This window comes from Phragmites australis, chromosome 1, assembly GCF_958298935.1.
Source record: "Phragmites australis chromosome 1, lpPhrAust1.1, whole genome shotgun sequence".
Lineage (NCBI taxonomy): Eukaryota > Viridiplantae > Streptophyta > Magnoliopsida > Poales > Poaceae > Phragmites > Phragmites australis.
Genome location: NC_084921.1, coordinates 54,131,417 through 54,151,517, shown reverse-complemented (window position 1 = coordinate 54,151,517; position 20,101 = coordinate 54,131,417). Strand labels below are relative to the sequence as shown.

The following is a 20,101-nucleotide window of genomic DNA, read 5'->3' as shown; positions in this document are numbered from 1 at the left end:
ACCCTCCCTTCGTACATAAGTTTTCTGGTGATGTTGCTGACTTTTTTTTTTTGACAGATTCCGATTTCTCTCCTTCACGGTGTTCTGAAAGTTGGAACTGGGTGAATGAGTCAATACCATACAATGTCTTACAGAGGTTGTAACTTGTAAGTGCCATTTGCGTTTTGGGCACTTACCTGTACATTTTAGGCGAACGTCATCTTCAATGTATACAATGGCAATGGTCCTAAGGGACAACCGTATTTCAAGCTTAAGATCCGTCGTTGATGACACACAACACAACAGTATGTTAGTGCCAAAATTTTTATCTGCTTTCTCAATTGTGAACATCTTGTGGAGAAAGGGTTGGAAACTTCACTGGTTAATGCCAGGGTTTCCGGCTAGTAGTTTCTGCTGGTTTTCCCCAGTTATCTCGTGACCATTTATGATTCCAGGTGCACTCTTCAATCAATTTTCAGCAGTCCAGTTAAGCTATTAGGGACTGTTTGGTAGATTGGTAGAGCTTTCTCTGATTCAAATTTTTTAGAGGGAGGAATTCTTTGACAAAAGTAATAATGTGGTTGAAAATGATTCTCTAATGATTTTTTAGGGTAAAATTTATGGGGAAAATGATTTTGTATAAAAATTGAATCAGAAGAAGCTATTTTTTTAGCTCTCAATATCTAATTCATTTCAGATAATCACTCTCACGAATTTCGCTCTGAAAGCTAAAAACTGAAAACTATTGTTTAATAGAGCTTTTCCGATTGCACTTGGATAATTGTTCTAGAAGCTCTGTCAAATACACCTTTACTCTACTCTCATTGATTATTTCTCTTTTCACACTAGATATAAATTCAATATTACTGCCATGGTAAATTAAAAACTGCAGATCTTACAAGCCATAACTCATCTTATGCTTTGCTTTTGTTTTTTGTTTTTATTATAAAAAAAGCAGCATCACAAGCTCCCAACGTTCACTTGCGAGTTTGAACTTTTTATAGCCGTTATAGACACCCGTCCATTCCCCACTCTCTGCATTTAAAATTTTCAACGCCGCCCTGCTCCACCACCTTCAGAAGCCATCAATCTCTGCCCGCCTCAAGACACAATCTCCATCTCCATCCAAGACCAGCAGCCGCCGGCGAGTTCGACCAGCAGCGTCCCATGGCCCTCCGCGCGCTCGACAACACACTGCCCGCCGCCGTGGAGGAGCGCCCCAAGAAGGTCCCCAAGCTGGCCGCCGCCCCCGTCCCCGCCGTCCAGGCCGCCTCTCCCGGGAGCGGCAAGAAGAAGAAGAATGACGAGAACTCGGCGCCCAGGGCCACAGCCGCAGCAGGGGAGCAGGCCGTGGAGTACATCCCGTCGGAGGAGTTAGAGGCGGCGACAAACCCCAAGGCCAAGGCCGCGGGATTGGTTGCGGAGCTGGACTCCAAGGACTGGGTCAGGACCTGCGAGGCGCTGAACGACACGCGCCGCCTCGCGATCCACCATTCCGCCCTCCTGAACCCGATTCTGTAAGTTATTGATCTCAGATTTAATCTTTGGGTTTTTTAGATTTATATCATTATGAATATTATGGTTTTAAAATATGCCAATACACTAGATATCTTTCGTAATGGTATGGATCCCGTTCCAAAAAATTCGTAATAACATGATCTAATTTTAGGAGATTCATAATGGTACGGTCCAATTTCAAGAAACTTATAATAACATATTCCAAAAACCAAAAGTCTAGCGATATATTTTAAAACTGTGATAGTATTTCTAATAACATAAATCGAAAAAACCTTTATCGTATTCATTAGGAATTGTTTTTACATGATTCTCACTTGATTCGTGGCTTATCGGGCAGGGTGAAGGTGATGCTGGCGATCGTGAAGACGATGAAGAACCCGCGCAGCGCGGTGTTGAAGACGTCCATAATGGCCTGCACCGACATATTCTACTCGTTGGGCAACCTCCTGTCCTCCGCCTCCGACGAGGCCTTCGACAAGCTGGTACGTTCCTCATCTTCACCGAACAACCCAATCAACTGGCGATTCCGTCTGGCTGAATGCCTGAATGTGATTCTGCCTGCAGCTGCTCCAGCTCCTGCTGAAAGCGTCCCAGGACAAGCGGTTCGTGTGCGAGGAGGCCGAGAAGGCAATGCGCGCGATGGCGGCATCGATGCCTCCCCTTCCCCTGCTCAAGAAGCTCAAGGCGTACGTCCACCACGCCAACCTCAGGGTCAGGGCCAAGGCCGCCGTCGCCATCTCCCACTGCGCCTCCAGGATGGTACGCCAAGAAACAAAATCCCGTCGAACTGGGCAACTCGGTGCAACACAATTCGAAAGATTCAATTTTTCTCTGCATAATTTGTGTGCTTGCCAGGACATTGAGGCGATGAAGGAGTTCGGGATGTCGGCGCTACTGAAGGTCGCGGCGGATCTGCTGAACGACCGGCTGCCAGAGGCACGCGAGGCCGCCCGGAGCGTGGTGGGCTCGATGCACTCCGCCTTCGCCAAGGAGGCCGCGGCGAGGGAGGAGGACGGGCCCGCCGTGGCCGCGTCCTGGGAGAGCCTCTGCTCGCTCAGCTTGCCGCCCATGTCCGCGCAGGCCGTCGCCAAGATCGCCTCTTCGCAGTAACCAGGTCCACGCGTGCTGCGTTGCTGACTTCGATGGTCCAGAATTCAGCTTTAGTCTTCAGTTTGATGTGTTGCTGCTAGCTTACGTTTGTTTGTTGATCTGTACATGCTATCTCGCATGCCTTTTTTCAGTGTCTTTCTTTGTGTTTACAAGTAATAACATATATCACTTTACATGGTTTATTTCATGGTAGCATAGAGGCACAGGCATGCCTAAGTCCTAACTATAATTAACCATTTCGGTGGAGCAGCAAACGAGTTGAACACGGGCAAAGTTTCCAGGGTTCAGAGCACGCCTAAGTCCTAACTATAATTAACCATTTCGGTGGAGCAGCAAACGAGTTGAACACGGGCAAAGTTTCCAGGGTTCAGAAATCGGCAAACATAATAATACTGTTTCTTCATCGGTTCCAAGTCCAACTTGCATTATTGAACTTCACTGTCTAGAGAGAGAGAGAGAGAGAGAGAGAGAGAGAGAGAGAGAGAGAGAGAGAGAGAGAGAGGCCAACTCCTATTTCTTCCCAAATCTGTGCCTGAGACTGAGATGGCACCGAGCTCATCCAGCTAACCAAGCAAACATGTATCCCCAAATCTGTCGCATCCGTCGGAAAACGACGCCATTCTCCGAGCTCGGCGTGTTCTGCACAACGGCCAAAAAGCGTCGCACAAAAAAAAACTCTCTAGCCCGGGGCACGTGCGTGTGTGCCCCACCTGTCACTGCCCAGTGGTTCAATCATTCGCCGTGCGAGAGGAGCGAGGTTGGTCACTTGGTTGGCCTCGGCTCGGCGCCACTCACACTCACCGGAGTACGACAAGCGAACACGAAAGCTATTAGGCAAGTAACTGATGAGTGAGTGATTGCTTCAAGGGATCAGAATCCTCGTCTTCTTTATCCGTCCACGTCTGCGTCACGCAGCATTCGGCTACCGCTGCTTGCGCAGTTGAACGGTGGGCGTGCTGTGGGATCGATGGACGGCAGCAAGAACGTCGAGCGGCCGCACGGCGCTGCCGCCGAGGAGGATCCTGGCCGTCACGGTGCTCCGGTGGTGGATGAAGCGGACGGCGACGAGAAGGCGCCTCGCCGGAGCAGGCGGGTCACTTCCCTCGACGTGTTCCGTGGCCTCACCGTCGCTGTGAGTCACTCTTTCTACGTGCTCTTTCAGGCTAGCTCACGGCGATGTTTGTCTGAAGGTTTCTGTAGTTTAACTGCCGATTGCAAGCCACAAATGATTGGAAATCTGGGGCCTGGATGTTTTGGGTGTAGCAATCAGTCCGTTGCTGGATTAGAGACTAGAGAGTGAGTTGTCAGAGTTCGGTGTCTCTGCATGTCAGCATGGTTGTTCGTTTGTGTGCAGCTGATGATACTGGTGGATGGCGCCGGCGGCGAGTGGCCGGTCATCGGGCACGCGCCGTGGAACGGCTGCAACCTCGCGGACTTCGTCATGCCCTTCTTCCTCTTCATCGTTGGAATGGCCATTCCCCTCTCCCTCAAGGTCCACCCTGCTGTCTTATTTCCGTTCGGGACTTACAAAGTTAAGGCCTTTCTTTTTTGGGCCACAAATCATTCTGAAAAGAATCGATAAACTGAGGTCCATTTTATCACTTTTCATATACCCTTTGAGCAGTCAAGTTTTGAATTCTATGTATATACTAAAAGTTGGTCCTCGATGGTACTGTTTCAATTTTCGTTGGCCTAACTTTCTTTGAACGAACATGCAGAGAATTCCAGACCGTGGTAGAGCTGTGAGGAGAGTAGTCATAAGGACACTGAAGCTGCTCTTTTGGGGGATCCTGTTGCAAGGTTATTCAGTATATGCTCTTCATATCCAGACATTACCAAGTCTCTAGCAACGAGACTGATGTTTTTAGGGGCCAACTTTTACCGATAACATGAAGAAAGATGCTTAAATTTCCTTCTCTGCATAGAACAAATCTAATGAATTAGCAATTGATGAACATATTCAGGTGGTTACTCCCATGCTCCAGATGAACTGACTTATGGGGTCGACATGAAGCACGTAAGATGGGGTGGTATTCTCCAGGTACAAAACCGTGTTAATTTTCCTCATCTCTGAAAAAGGTAGATGGATACAATTGAGAGTAATTTGGTCGCTGCTCAACCAGAGGATTGCTCTTGCATACTTGGTAGTTGCAATCCTAGAAATCGTAACAAAAGATGCGAAGGTTCAGGATCAGTCAAGTTCAGGCTTCTCTATTTTCAGGATGTACTTCTCCCAATGGTATGTGAGCTTTGATGTCTTCTGAGTTCTGACAGGTTTCATCTTTAGACATACTAATTGCGTGTTCTGTGCATTTTCAAGGATTGTTGCATGCTGCATTCTAGTGATTTATCTGTCCCTTGTTTATGGGATTTATGTTCCTGACTGGGAATTCAGAGTGCGAAATGTTGACAGCCCAAACTACGGCAAAGTTTTGACAGTACGAGATTTATCAGCTTTTTTATTCCCTTCTGTTTTAAGTTTCTTCTTATGTACTCCTCGATGAGATGGAATTTCCTTTCTGCATAGAAGTACTCTCCGTTGCATTTGAGTAGATTATTCGAATCCCAAATAAGTTGCACACTTCTTAAAGAATAGCTTACTGAAAATATTATATTTATGCTTTTCACTTAAAAGCATCAAAATCCTGTAGTTCTTCATTAAACGCGATGAGCCGAAAATCCGATTTGTTTGCTTTTAACTTAATACTTTTCCATTAGAAAATGGTGGCATGCATTTCTTGCTCTTCAATAATAACCAATGCTTTTCTTTTGTGAAAACCGTGACTCATTTGTAATTCTCTCTCTAATGTCTAGGTGACGTGTGGTACAAGGGGAAAATTAAACCCTCCTTGCAATGTAGTAGGTTACATTGACCGCAAAGTTCTTGGCATCAACCACATGTACCAGAAACCAGCATGGAGAAGGCACAGGGTGTGTGTTTTCGGACAAAACGTTGTGTTGTCCCTAACTGTTATTTTCAGTGTTATCAACTACTGTACTGGCCCATGCAGGCCTGCACTGATGCTTCCCCACATGAGGGGCCTTTTAAAAACGATGCCCCAGCATGGTGTGTTGCGCCATTTGAACCTGAAGGGATACTGAGGTACTTGTCACTTTGTCAGATTCATGCTACATCTGTTATTGTAGCATGCTCAAAGTTAAAGCTTCTTAAAATAACTGTTGTTAGTAGTAACTAAATGTGTAATGGTAAATATGTCATATTGGCCAGCTGAATGGGGATTTCTCACCTATCAATTCAGGTATAACACTAATGTTTCGTTGATGTTGCAGCTCACTTTCGGCGGTGTTGAGTACGATCATCGGGGTGCACTACGGACATGTGCTTGTCCATATGAAGGTGATTTGGCCTCTGGTTTCAACTCTTTTTGTGGTGGCAGAAAGCAAAGACTGCAACACACTTACTGACATGTATGGATTTTTGTTTCTTAAATTTAAGAGTCATAGGAACAGGCTGAAGCAGTGGATTACCATGGGCATATCTCTTGTTGTTCTTGGAATCATTCTACATTTTTCGCATGGTAAAAACATATAAAATGAATCATCATTTCATCTCCACCTGATTCACCCGGTACTTGTCTCATTTCCTTGCAGCAATTCCGCTTAACAAACAGCTCTACACATTCAGTTACATCTGCGTCACTGCTGGTGCTGCTGGCGTTGTGTTCTCCATGCTCTACTTCTTGGTAAATCTTATGTGAATCCATTGGAAAGAAAAAACAAAACTTTCAAATCCTATATCATCCCATGCATAGCATTGTCGAAGCCTGAATTTTTTTGCAGGTTGACATCCTGAACCTGCGCTACCTTTTCGCGCCGCTGCAGTGGATCGGCATGAACGCGATGCTGGTGTACGTGATGGCCGCGGAAGGCATCTTCGAGGGGTTCCTGAACGGGTGGTACTACGACGGCACCAACAACACGCTGGTAAGATCGATTACAACAAGGGAACCCACCATTGCCCATTACCTGGCTCTGGCCGTAGGAACTAAGTCTAACTTAGTTGGTTGAGGGTCTAGATATACGTCTAGATTATTCAAATTCGAGTACTCTTAACAAGAATTTAAGTGTATATTTTCAAAAAAAAAATGTGTGCATATGTACATCTTGACATCTTGTAATTATAGACATCAGAAGTTATACTTCCATTATTTAAAAAAAAAAACTGGCTCTGGCTGCACTTACTTGATTTGTTTAGCTCATTTCATCCTGGCGTCCTGCAGGTTTACTGGGTGAGGAAGCATGTGTTCGTGCGCGTGTGGCACTCCACCAGGGTCGGCATCCTCCTCTACGTCCTCTTCGCGCAGATCCTCTTCTGGGCTCTCGTGTCCGGGCTGCTTCACCGCGCTGGCCTCTACTGGAAGCTTTAGCGACGATCATACATACAGGATGCCTCAAATTTGTTTAAATCAGATTTGCACAGGATACCTCAAACTCAAAATCAAATGCGCAGTTGCAAGGATAACTGTTTTGTTGCGCAGGAATTTATTTGCAGGCGGGTACTACTATTTGCAGAAATGCAGAATCGGATTGCAGGTGAAGATAGGAGAAAAACTAGAGAGTATCGTTTGGTTCATCTTCTACTATCTTTTGCTATTCAGAAACAGAAAACTGGACCAAACAATCTATTTTTAAAAATAGTTCCTAAAAAAAAACTGCTATTATTACTAAAAGCTTGCCTGGAATAATTTTTTAGTTTCTGAGTAATGATATTACGAAGGTATTACATATATTATACATTTTATACATATCAAAAGCCAATTTAAAAACAGTTTTTCTATAAACAACTTTTAAAAGCAGATTTTGGAAAAGGCTCGGTCCAACTAAACATGGGAAACTCACAAATTGACGAGCGCGCCGGCCTCTCCAGACCGCGGGCTACGTACTCCACAGGGACTCGGTAGCCCACACCCGTTCCGGCCCACGAGGCACCCGTATTAGAGTCTGGTGGACGGTGCCGAAAGCTGCTGCACAGTGCAGTTCGTGAAACCGATCTGGTGGTGTTCGGCGATTCCATCGGGATGTCGCCGCCGCCGCCGACTCCAAAACGCGCCCCGGCCGCCACGATGCCGTGCAGCAGCAAGCGCCGTCGCCTGACGACGCCACCTGAAGCCGCCGCCTTCACGGAGACATGGGCGTCGCCTTCACGGAGACATGGGCTTCTTCAACCTCTCCACCGGCGCGTTCATCGGCGTCCGCCTCCCGCTCGTCGACGACCACATGGCCCTCGACTCACTCGACGGCCTCCTCCTCCTGCGCCGCGACAGCGACACAGCCATCCTCCTCCTCGACTCACTCACGGGGCAATTAACTTCGCTACACTCTCAAATGCCACTGTAACGGATGACTTCACATAGGGTCTACTTTTTTAGCACTCGCGTGTTATTTTTATTCTAGTTAGCTGTCATGTGGCTATTTTCTTCTCTCCGACATCGAGGACGACACGAAAGGGCATTTTTGCTCCTAGTAACCACACCAAAACTGACCGCGCACCGCTGTTCGAACCATACCAACACAACGATTTGTCTTCTTCATCAGCACGGAGAGAGACAAGGGGAGCAATACGCCTCCAGATATACCTGTTCCTTATTCGTAGTGAGGTCCCAAGCTGGTGAAGAAGAGTAGTAGATGACCCCACCAAGTCACCATCGAGCTGAAGAAGACAGCCCCGTTGGGTTGGCATGGTTCGAGTAGCGGTGCATGGTCAGTTTTGGTGTGGCCACCAGGGGCAAAGATATCCTTTCACGTTGCCCTCCACGTCAGAGAGAAGAAAATGGTCACATGGTTGCTGACTGAGACAAAAATAATACACAAGAGATAAAAAGTGGAACTCATATGATAAATTGGTGAAATCATTGGTTATAATAGCATTTAAGAGTGCCACATTTTTTATGGTGATAAAAAGTTAATTGCCCCTATTCAAATGGAAAGCAAATCTAGCGAGACTATGCCTTACAGGTAGATTTATGTCTGTGTGAGACATGTGTCTTTTATCATGTAATCTAAAATATATAGCATAAATAAAGATTAAAAAAATATACCTCTAAGGTTTCACAAAATTTGCTTTTATTAAAAGAGAGCTCCCACCGCTGGCGTCACACCGCCCCTTCATCACGCGATGAATGAGAATAGCGACCACGGATATCCCAGCAAGTTTCGCGCCAGCGTTGCCGTCAGCGCCGCCGGAGACATCACCGTCATGCTGGCGCCTGACTTTTTGCCAAGCGTAGCCTACGCCACCGGCGGTGGACCCTCTGAACCTGGAAGTGCCTAGCTTTGTCGAAGGCCGTGTCATTCCAAGGCAAGCTCTACGCGATGCAGCATTTCAATCGCGACAAGAAGAGGCCGGGTAGACATCTACCAGATTGGCCCGCCACGACCTGACGCCGAGGGTTCCCGCTCGCCGCTATCTCTGCCTGCGCCGGAGAAGATCGCCGAATGCCCTGTCGGAACAAGCCCGTTCTCTCTCGATCTAGTAGAACGCTTTTCGAACACACGTGCTGGCTTACAGGCTCGCTGACCTTGTGAGCGGGAGGCTTGTTCCCTCAACGAGCATCGGCGGCCATGGCTTGTTCCTTGAGGAGGAACGGTGCGTCTGCGTCACGCCAAACAAGGAGCTCCCTTCCGTTTTGGGTAACTCGATCATCTGCATACGTAGCTGGGGAGTAGTAAGCTTCTGTAGCTGTGGGGGAGAGGTGGGAGTATCTCTTGTACAATACCAACTCGGTAGTGGCACTGGCACCACCACCTGGTCTCCAGTTACAGATGAAGATAGCTTGTGCATGATTAGACCGCGGCCAGGTCCTTCCACGCTAATCCATCAAATGTGCCTATGTTGCTGCCGTGATTACTGGTAAGTTGCATCTAATCTTTTATTATTTCCTTTTCGCGTATTATATTTCTCAAAGGCTCGATTTCATTCATTCCATTCTTGCAGTTGTATTTAACATATCTATTTGCTCCTTAGTACAGTTGGAAATGTTGTTTGATTTTCCTTTTTCTTTTTTCTTTTGGAATCTTTGCACTTTCTCCAATATATATATATATATATGCTTCCAGGAATCAAGGACTCAAATTTCGCATAGCAACACAACACAACCTGATTGGAAGAGACATCTGCGATAAATTTAACCATTGCTTTAGAGTATGTAGAGTGCTCCTTTTCATTTTGCTGTCTAAATGCCTTTTTTTTCGTTCGCAACTACTTTAATTTTCCTCCTTCGTTCTTGAACATATTGGTTTACTTCATGTATTATTGACAGCTCTGACTTGGTATTTTCTTATGTATAGGCTTGATGGGTGGACTCTAGCTAGTTGCTGCGGATCGACTCGGAGAAGTTTGCCATCCACCATATAGAGTTCCGATATGCAATAATAATCCTTAGCTCTAGCCATGTTTCACTCAGGTCTTTTGTTTGATAGATAATTAGCATGATCTACAAGATTGAGACTAAGATATACTTAATAAAATAGGTGGCCATATATATGTCTGAATAGTTAGCTATGTTACTGTTATGTGGGGCTGGGCCTACAGCCGCTGCGTGCAGTAAGGGCCACCGCATGAGGAGATAAAGCTTGCCTTTTTATTTTAGTAGGAAATAAGTTTGATCGGAGTTAGATTTGATTTGTTTAGGAGATTAGTTTTATAAGTTAGAAGTTGAATTTGATTTGATTAGAAGATAAGTTTGTTAAGTTATAAGTTAGATTCTAATTAGGATTGTAATCACCCTCTGTATAAGAAGTGGTAACTTTGAAAATAAAGACAAGCAACAAGTATTCCTCCTATCCTCTTATCTCAACGCCGAGGAGGCTACATAGGAGCGGACCTAGCAGTGTAGGAGTGGGGGCACATGTCTCCACTTATTTTTGTTGGCTTAGTGAACTGTAGATATTTTTTTTACTGTAGTTCCAGTGTTACTATAGCTAGCAGGCCCCACTCGATTTCTGGGCTGGATCCGTCCCTGAGGCTACAGACCTCGCCCTCCCGTCGTCCACTCCTACCACCTGCATGCGCAGTCGCCCGCAAGATTCAAGCCGCAACAGTTACTGTTTTGGTTCAAGCTGCCATCCAGCCGATTCTTTAGTATAGCACTATTACTATATTCCTAATTTTCGTTGCATGAACCTTTTGGACACATATGCATGCAGATATGCTTATTTAGAAGCCATTGATTTGAAGTGATAGATATGCTGGTGTTACTGTTACGTACTCTCGAGTTACTACCACAACTGAAGAAGAAGATTGATGCTGCACCTGGCTTGTGGCGCATATATAATGTTGTGTATCTGCCTCCTCCGTCTCCGTGTGCACAACAGTTGGAACTGCCGGCCGCTCGATGCACGCATGAAGTGAGCAAAAGGTGCAGTGCAAATTAAAGGGTTCACGAGAAGTTAATCCAATTCTTGAGCGATGCAGCATAAAGCAACCACACACGATATCTCCCATCGAGTTACAGCATCGATCATGCATCCCTGGCGTCGCGGCACGGCCTCCTCGTGCGCCTCATGGTGCCCGGCCGCGCCCCTCGGCCGGCCACCGGACGAAGCTCCAACTCGCAGTCTGCCACTCTCTCACCGGCAGGCGGGGCGCGCGTGCGCCTTCTTCCGCTGGAGCTGGACGCCAACCTCTACGGCTGCTGCGACGCTCTGGACCAAGCAAGAACAAGGCAATGGGGGTGACGAGGGCAGTGGCTGGCTGCACTCTGACCTGACGGACCTTGGCAGCACGCCAATGCGCTTCTTGGACTCCGGAGAGAAGAGCGGTGTCGTGCTCTAGGTCTCTTGGAGACGTTCTGGCACGGCTTGTCCACCCTCGACCTCAAGAGCAAGCAAATGGAGCAATAGATTGGCCGTCGTACGTTCTTCACCTCTCAGCTGGGTGGTGAGCTCATAGCTGGGTTAGTTTTGGATGTTGGATTCAGAGAAGCAAACCGAAGAGAGCTGTTGTAACTCGGATGCAGCCAGCACTGGCTGGGTTCAATTCTCCGCGTATAATACGTGCATATGACTCGACAAATGTGGTAAGCAATAAGTCCATTGGATCATGTTCGGAGCATATGAATTTCACCAAAGTTCTGTATTGAATACTTTAGGAAAATTTCCTCGTTCAAAACTGACGTGCCGAACAACCTGAACATGATCCGCTCGTTACGATGACACCCACAAGTAACAATACATATATGAGTGACTAGCTGTCTGGTGACATATTTGGATGGACCAATCTGTCAAAATTTGGATTATCTGATGGGTCATAAACAGTACAGATTTACATCTCTCATCTTCGCCCACCTCCATCGCCACATCTCTCTTCCCGACGCCCCTCCTCCCCGCGCTCCCCTGCCGTGACTTCGCTCGATCTCATCAGCCACTGGCAAACTCGCCCCCACCCCACCCTCCTGCCATGTCTCTGGCGGCTCCTCGCCGCTGGATCCGCCTCTGTCGCCCGCTCCCTCGTTAACCCATCTCGTTTTGACGCCCCTATCGCCGACCCTTCTCACCAGGCATCCTCCACCACTGCGGCAAGCGGCGCCCCGCCATCCCGCCCATCGCTCGCCACCACTATCGGGCCGACGGGCCTCCCTCTAAGCCGGTAGGCCCCAAAAACACGAACCCTAACCCCGAAAACCCCTAACTCTAACCCGTTGGGAGCTTGCACGAGAAGAAGACCTCGTCGGGGATGAGGAGAGCTCGTCAGGGAAGAAGGGCATGCACGAATCTCCATGCAAATTGTAAGGTACAAGAGACCTAGAGCACGAATCTCCGTGCTCTAGGTCTCTTGGAGACGTGTTGGCACGCCTTGTCCACCCTCGACCTCAAGAGCAAGCAAATGGAGCAATAGATTGGCCGTCGTACGCTCTTCACCTCTCAGCTGGGTGGTGAGCTCATAGCTGGGTTAGTTTTGGATGTTGGATTCAGAAAAGCAAACCGAAGAGAGCTGTTGTAACTCGGATGCAGCCAGCACTGGCTGGGTTCAATTCTCCGCGTATAATACGTGCATATGACTCGACAAATGTGGTAAGCAATAAGTCCATTGGATCATGTTCAGAGCATATGAATTCCACCAAAGTTCTGTATTGAATAGTTTAGGAAAATTTCCTCGTTCAAAATTGACGTGCCGAACAACCTGAACATGATCCGCTGGACGACACTCACAAGTCACATTACATACATGGGAGTGACTAGCTGTCTGTTGACAGATTTGGATAATCCGTTAAATTTTGAATTGTCCAATGGGTCTCAAACAGTACAGATTCACATCTCTGATTTCTGCCTATCTTCACCACCATATCTCTCTTCCCAACGCCCCTCCTCCCCACGCTCCCCTGCCACGACTTCGCTCGATCTCATCGGTCGCTGGCAAACTCGCCCCTACCCCACCCTCCTATCATGTCTCTGGCGGCTCCCCACTGCTGGATCTGCCTCCGTCGCCCGCTCTCTCGTTAACCCATCTCGTTTTGACACCCCGTCGCTGACCCTCCTCATTAGGCATCCTCCACCACCACGGTGAGCGGCGCCCCGCCACCTCGCCATCCCGCCCACCGCCCGCCACCACTATCAGGCCGACAGACCTCCCTCTAAACCGACAGCCCCCGAAAACCCCCAACTTTAACCCGATGGGAGCTTGCACGAGAAGAAGACATCGCTGGGGATGAGGAGAGCTCACCGGGGAAGAAGGGTATGTACGAATCTCCATGCAAATCGTAAGGTACGAAATTCGGCAATTTTTTTTTCCGAGAGACAAATAGTAATTTCGTACATATATCGGTACACATTTTACGCAACCAGTTATCATGTAAAATAGCAAGTGCACAATGAAGCAGTTTAGGAAAGCCAGCCAAAGAGCCGTCGACGTAGCTAGCTAGCAAGGTCTAGGCGGCTATGGTGCGGCCGCCGTCGGCACAGATGACCTGCCCGGTGATGTAGGACGCGGCCGGCATGCAGAGAAAGGCGACCATGGAGGAGATCTCCTCTGGTTCGCCGATGCGGCGCATGGGGACCCGCGCCAGCTCCGCCTCCATCATCTCCTGCGCCACCTCTGGGTCCATCGTTATGCCGCTGCTGCCGGTGATGTCGGTCCGGACGCTTCCCGGCGCGACGCAGTTGACGCGCACGTTGTCATGCGCCCACTCGGCGGCGAGGCTCCGGGTGAGCTGGTTCATGGCTCCCTTAGTCGCCGAGTACACCGACAGCGCAGGGTAGGAGACGAACCCGGCGATGGAGGAGATGTTCACCATGCTGCTGGCGCCCCCCGCCGCCGCCGCGGCCTCGAGGAGGAGCGGGTGCGCGAGCTGGGCGAGGTGGAAGCAGGACTCGAGGTTGGTGGCCATGAGGCGGGCGTAGTCCTCCGCCGTGCTCTCCGTGGCCGCCCTGAAGAAGGTCTGCCCGGCGTTGTTGACGAGGATGTCCAGCCTGCCGCCGAACTCCTCGCGCGCCGCGGCCACGAGGCGCTCCCTGTCGCCGCGCACGGAGACGTCGCAGACGGACGCCGTGACGCGCGCGAGGCGGTCGTCGGCGCGCCACTGGCGAAGGCACTCCTGCAGGTCGGCGTCGCTGCGGGCGCACGTGTGCACCCGCACCCCGAACCCCGCGAGCTCCTCCACGATCGCGCGCCTAGGCGTGTCAGAGATTCCAAAAATTAACACCTATATTAATCCGGCGCGCATGGATGGACGAAGCATGCACGTATATACTTACCCGATTCCCTTGCTTCCTCCGGTGACGAGCGCCGTCTTGCCGGCCAGACTCCACCTCTCCTCTCTGCTCCGGCTGCTTGACGCCATCTTGCAGACGATCTATCGAATTTTCTTTTTGTCTGAACCAAAAAGAGATATCGATCCCATTGTAGTCGCAGTCTCGATTATATACACGCATTTGTGAAGGGTCAGGGTTCGGAATAGAAGACTTTTACGGTACACTTAAATGAGTGCATGTCGTCCATTTTCTTCATTCGGTGATTTAGATTGGTACAATGATACTTTATCGCCCACCAGTATCATGGGTATCATTAAAGAGTATCATAGGTATCATAAGGGTAGGATTGGAAAAAATATATATGATAAACTTGTAAATTATATGTTTAATTAAGGAAGGTCAAAATGTTAGTTTATTCTTCGGATAAGCTTTCACTTATTCTGTTCATTTCATTTATTAGGGTTTTCACCCTCTGTCGGCCGGTCGATGATGGGTGGCGAAAGTCCGAAGTCCGGTCAGTCAATGACGTAATTACCTCTAAGGGTATCAAGATAATTACAATAATATCTACTAAAATTGACAGTTAGATCACAACAATAATACTCTTCATTATCTAGTATCATGGTGTACTGTAAAGGTTCCTTCGGAATATGCACGAGGCAATCCCATTGTATTGGATTCTGCTCCGCAGGATGCATAGATGCCTTCGCCGGCGCTTGTTTGTCTTCCATGGGTTGTACGTACCTGCGTGTATACGCAACGTACGGCGACTAAGACGCGTGTGTATCCACAATGCATTCACGCAGGTCACGTGGATGCCGGCCAGCCCGCCGGCTCATGTTACGTAACGTCTGATGCCTTCGCTGATTGCCGTGGACTCCTGCCCGGGGTCTGTTATTTATGTATTTTTTATTACTTCTAGAATTTGCAAATATGCACCTCTGCTTTGAAAATTTACAGATTTACATGTCTGTCGCCCCTCCAACACATAAAGATCTGTAAATTTTCAAAATGAACACACATATTTGCAAAGTCCGGAAATAAAAATACATAAATAAAAAAAATCCCTTTTCCCCACCCGTGCTGGGTTCGGCCTACTTCAGCCTAGCACGTAATTTGGCCCATGTCGCTCAGCCGCGCCGCCTCCCTCGTGGCTTGACGAAAACCGATGAGGCTCCAATCAAATGTTCCGGGCGTAAAAATTGCTCCGCTTGAAGAAAGCGAATAGATAGTAGGCGCAAACGGGCTGTTCCAACTGCAGATCCAAAATCCCAATTCCTCAGCTCCGGTGATGGCATCGCCGCCTCCCTCGTGGCGTTGCCTTCTCGCAACATCGCGTCGGTCGTGACGCCTCTTGGCCACGCCGCCTCCCCTTTCTAGGAGCTGAACGGAGGCGGAGGGGCTGCGGGGAGGATTGGATTGATGAGGGAAGCAAGGGGTGCACGACGAGAGTGGAGGACAGTCCGACAAAGCCGGGGACGATGGACCTCGTGAGGAAGGGGTGTGCGACGAAGTGTTCGTGTCAGCAGTATGCGACAAGTAACATTCCCGCTCATGCCCTAGTGCAAGCAGCAAAACGTCCTTCTTTCATGTTTGACTGTGAGACCCATTAGATGTTGCCCGTTGGCTAGACGACACCTTATTATCGTCCTCCCAACAGACAATGATAGGTTAGAGTTGCAATTTTTTTAAAACGAACATGTAATTTTTGCAAATATTGAATATATATATATATATATATATATATATATATATATATATATATATATATATATATATAATCTTTCTTAAGGATCAAGCATATTTTCTTAAACTAGAGGCCCTGTGCTGTATTGGGCTTTACGAGCAGCCCAGTATGTACAGCCCAACGTCCCGACGCATCTCGATGATTGTTTCTCAAAAATCGTACATGCATGTAGATTGAACCAAAGGCATGAGGCCAAGTCTCAAATGAACCAGAGGTGGGCAACACTGGCAGCTTGGATGGTGGCGGGATGGGCAGAGCGAGGTTGACAGTGGCAAAGCTTACAGTTTCCCTCTCTCAGAAGTGGGCTTAACCTTCTCTTCTTCCTCTTTCCCCTTCTCTTTTTCTCTTCTTCCTCTTTATCCTCTTCTTTTTCCTCTTTCATGCCTAAAAATAATAGGAGGCTTATGGGATCTCAAGTGCCTAGGGGTTAGGGGATCCACCGCTGCCTGTCTCTCTTGTTTCTATAAGGCAGCAACCCAGTTCCTGGATGGCAGTAGCATGGACGCGGTGGCAGAACCAACATCACACTCCTAGTCGGTTGACCTCGATACAAGAAGCCTCACGATTTGCAGCTACGGTTTTGATTTGCATCCTGGTGTATAATAAGTAAAACAGAGGAGCGAACGAGCTTGTAGCGTGTTGGTCGTTTTGCCGATGGGTGAGCGATCGATTGGGAGTTTGATTCTTGGTCTCGCACCAAGGCTTGCCCCTGTAAATAGTTTTTTGTTGTTGACAATCTCGAGCGCCTGTGGACCACAATGAGAGCACGATGTGCCCATCGCTTGCGGAGTCGAAGGCTTCGTGAATCTCTTCAGTAGACGTGTATGTATAGGTTTTAAGTCTAACGTGTATCTTAGAATATGTAGGTGTGCGTGTGTACACTACTGCTGGTTTCAAACTAGCTTTCACTGCCGATTTTGGAACCGACAGTACGCAACGGGCAATGAAAGTCACACCTCAATCACTGTCGGTTGTACAATTGGCAGTGAAAGTGATTCTAGGAGCCAGAAAAAGGAAACAAGCTGGCTCTAAATCGAGTCGGCTCGGTTGCCACCACCATCGGTGCGTTCCGCCACCGCTGTCATACTAGCTCCGCCCTGCATTGAAAGTGCATCTAGACCCCCTAAGTAGGTTTTGGATAATTGATGATAAATGATTAAGAGACCAATGAGTTTAATGAGAATATGAACATGTATCATTGAACATGTTAAAAGGCGTTGGCATCCCTCAAACAGAAAAAAGAAGCGGCATATAATTACTTCATAGATTTAAATTCATTTTATCTTTAAATTTGAGTATATATGTGTCGTACTATAAAGAGGGATACGTTTAGATTGACTTGAAGATATCTCAGTGCTCAAAGTACCTATTTAGAACAAAGATAAGAGACACAAATCACTACACAAACACAGAGAAATTCTAATTCTTTATCTGTACCCGGATGTTTCGGGCTGACTCGAGTACTCCGGGTTGCCATAGTCTCCGAGTTTAGCTCCGGCAGAGGTGCTCAGTTTTGGTTTTTAAGCCAACCCGGATGCTCCGGGTTGTCGGAGTCTCCGAACTTTGCTCCGAACCACAAATGACCAAATGAGCCACTCGGGCCTGCCCGGCACGGGCCCAGCTCAGCACGGCCCGGCTATAGCACGGCCTGATAGGCTCGCTTCCTGTAACAGGCTGTGACGTGTCCTCGGCCCACAACACAGCCCATCTTCCACCGTGCCATGCCAGGTCAGCCCACGGCCCGGTCGGCTCGACAGGCCCGGTCGGCATGACGGGCACAGTCAGCACGACAGGCCCGGCCGGCACGGTGGAGCCACGCTCGGCCCGCCAGCACTCCGAAAATAGGAAAAAATTAAAAATAATAGCTAAAACATTCCACAAAAATAAAAAAATTATAGAAAATAAATAAAAAAAAGAGCTTTATGGATTGGTTGCCTCGTTAAAAACCTTTCTACTAGAAGAAAAAAAGAGTACAACCTATGATTATGCTCCAAAAATTACATGATTTCATTAGAAACCCCAGAATTTTGCTTGAAATATTTAATATGCTTCCTCAAGTGTCCTGTTCCATTTGGAGGTCTGGCACCTATTTATTGCTGCATATATTACACTTAGCAAATCTTACTTGTTCTCCGTTAATTTCTCTAAAGACCTTTTCAAAATATTGCCACACCCATGACCATGCACGCGAGTTCTCGACGTCTTGATCCACAAATTGAAATATAGAATTGATTTCTTGATGTGAAGTGGCTCCTGGCTACTTGGCTAGCAACTAGGAAAAGAGAGATGAGTGGCCGATGAGATCACAGGGGGTTTGAGATGGTATTTATAGGCCAAGACGAGAGGTGGGTGGGGCCGTGGGGGTCGTTTTCTAAAAATGAGCTTTATTGATAGATTGCCTCATTAAAAACCTTTGTAGTAAAGAAAAAAAGAGTACAACATAGCTCAGAAAATTTAAAATTACACATTCTCATCAACATCTAGATACAAATTTTGGAATGATTCTTTAAGCTCAGTGTTCTCTGCAGTGTGTTGCATTTGTGCTTCAGCTTATTCCCAATCTTTTCCTATGGTGAGTATTTCAACCATCTCACTTGACATATTTGTTCTTCTCTCTTCGATTATCCTTTAGTAAGACTGAAGGCAGCATCAGAAGAAACTGTAGATACAGTAATTGTTAACAAATCTCGCGCTAACAGTTCGTCTTGTGCTCATACCACCATTGTAGTATGTTGAAGTTTTCTTGTTCATGGCCGATAATGTCACTGTTGATGAAGGTAGTTAGCTCCCCTCCGGATGTTGAAATTCCGGCTCTCGTAGACGATCGTGACGAAGAGTCTGAACTTCTTGATGAAGAACCTGCACCAAATATTTTCCCCAACGTTGTCTTCTTCTTACTTGTTGTGGGTGGTAGTGGAGGTCGTTGCAGGCGAACTCCGCCATACTTTGTTTCATATTTACTATAAACTCTTAGAAAATTGTTATTTTCATAGTTGTTTAAATAAGTAGTAATTTTAACAATATTATGCACTACTAAACAAGATGTTGGATAATAAGCTCCTGATAAACTCACAGTTGAATCATAAAAAAATTCAAGAAACTCCAGTATCATTTCGGCAACATACCAATGCACTTCCGTGAGTAAAGTTTGACCCCCATGCTGATGGTAATGTGCATGAAGAAACACACCAAATATGCTCTTATATGGTATAATATTTTTGAGCATCAAGAAAGTAGAGTTCCATCTTACCGGCATATCTACAACAAACTTACGTGGACGCACACCCATTGCAACACAGTGTTGTTTATATGCTGCAATTCGTTGGTTAGAGGAGTTCATAAAAGATATTGCAGTATGAAAATCGTTTAGGTATTAGACAACCTCTTCAAACCGGATTTTACTATAAGATTAATAATATGACAAGCACAACATTGATGTAACAAGAAAGATTCAGCATAGGTACTAAACAACGGAGTAAGAATATTCATTGCTCTAGAATTTGCACCGGCATTATCTAAAGTGATAGGAAATATTTTATTCGTGAGAGCAAAGTCTGCAACTACTTGAGATATTTTTTCAGCAATATTTTCACCGGTATGCGTGTTGTCAATCAACTGAAAACTTATTATTCTCTTTTCTAATTCTCAATCATTATTAACAAGATGAGCAACTACACTAAGGTAATCCTCTCTAGCCCTACCTGCCCATATGTCTGAGGTCAAAGCAACTAAAAATGTACATGTTTGCAATATTTCTTTAAGCTTGCTACGACATGCATTGTAGTATTTTTACCATATCCCTACTAGTTGTCTGTCTAGAAACATGCGTGAATCTAGCATTATGCGTTTGCTTAATGTAATCTTCAAATGCAGCAGACTCACCGATATTGAGTGGTAGATCCGCTCTTGCAATGAAGCGTTATAGCTCTTTTCGAGCATTAGCGGAGTCGTACTCCCAATGACGAACAGAGCCGTCAGGGTTGTACTGCAACACCGTTTGCTTCATGGTTGCTCCACTCTTTCGCTTGCAACTTGTGG

General features: G+C 47.1%; 2 protein-coding genes across 2 annotated transcripts; one reads left to right on the top strand and one right to left on the bottom strand.

Annotated features, from left to right (window-relative positions):
* The first annotated feature begins 15 nt into the window (after nucleotides 1-15).
* LOC133886270 (uncharacterized) lies at nucleotides 16-7,090 on the top strand. Its single transcript, XM_062326024.1, has 18 exons — nucleotides 16-146; nucleotides 938-1,496; nucleotides 1,835-1,979; nucleotides 2,062-2,256; nucleotides 2,353-2,605; nucleotides 3,462-3,739; nucleotides 3,962-4,099; nucleotides 4,326-4,407; nucleotides 4,572-4,648; nucleotides 4,731-4,846; nucleotides 4,928-5,045; nucleotides 5,422-5,538; nucleotides 5,619-5,710; nucleotides 5,899-5,965; nucleotides 6,065-6,146; nucleotides 6,220-6,311; nucleotides 6,409-6,552; nucleotides 6,849-7,090. The coding sequence occupies exons 2-18, from the start codon at nucleotides 1,147-1,149 to the stop codon at nucleotides 6,993-6,995; spliced, it is 2,493 nt and encodes an 830-aa protein (XP_062182008.1). The 5' UTR covers nucleotides 16-146; nucleotides 938-1,146; the 3' UTR covers nucleotides 6,996-7,090.
* A 6,357-nt stretch (nucleotides 7,091-13,447) lies between these two features.
* LOC133890962 (noroxomaritidine/norcraugsodine reductase-like) lies at nucleotides 13,448-14,437 on the bottom strand. Its single transcript, XM_062331628.1, has 2 exons — nucleotides 14,320-14,437; nucleotides 13,448-14,235 (listed from the first exon to the last, which is right to left on the bottom strand). The coding sequence occupies exons 1-2, from the start codon at nucleotides 14,403-14,405 to the stop codon at nucleotides 13,494-13,496; spliced, it is 828 nt and encodes a 275-aa protein (XP_062187612.1). The 5' UTR covers nucleotides 14,406-14,437; the 3' UTR covers nucleotides 13,448-13,493.
* Nucleotides 14,438-20,101: the final 5,664 nt, after the last annotated feature.

Bases quoted from the DNA above. Each gene is read 5' to 3' on its own strand.
- LOC133890962 (XM_062331628.1), bottom strand. From the start codon at position 14,405: ATGGCGTCAAGCAGCCGGAGCAGAGAGGAGAGGTGGAGTCTGGCCGGC. The intron at 14,236-14,319 runs GTAAGTATATAC...TGACACGCCTAG, and splicing joins GGAGGAAGCAAGGGAATCGG to GCGCGCGATCGTGGAGGAGC.
- LOC133886270 (XM_062326024.1), top strand. From the start codon at position 1,147: ATGGCCCTCCGCGCGCTCGACAACACACTGCCCGCCGCCGTGGAGGAG. The intron at 5,711-5,898 runs GTACTTGTCACT...TTGATGTTGCAG, and splicing joins GAACCTGAAGGGATACTGAG to CTCACTTTCGGCGGTGTTGA. The intron at 5,966-6,064 runs GTGATTTGGCCT...CTTAAATTTAAG, and splicing joins ATGTGCTTGTCCATATGAAG to AGTCATAGGAACAGGCTGAA.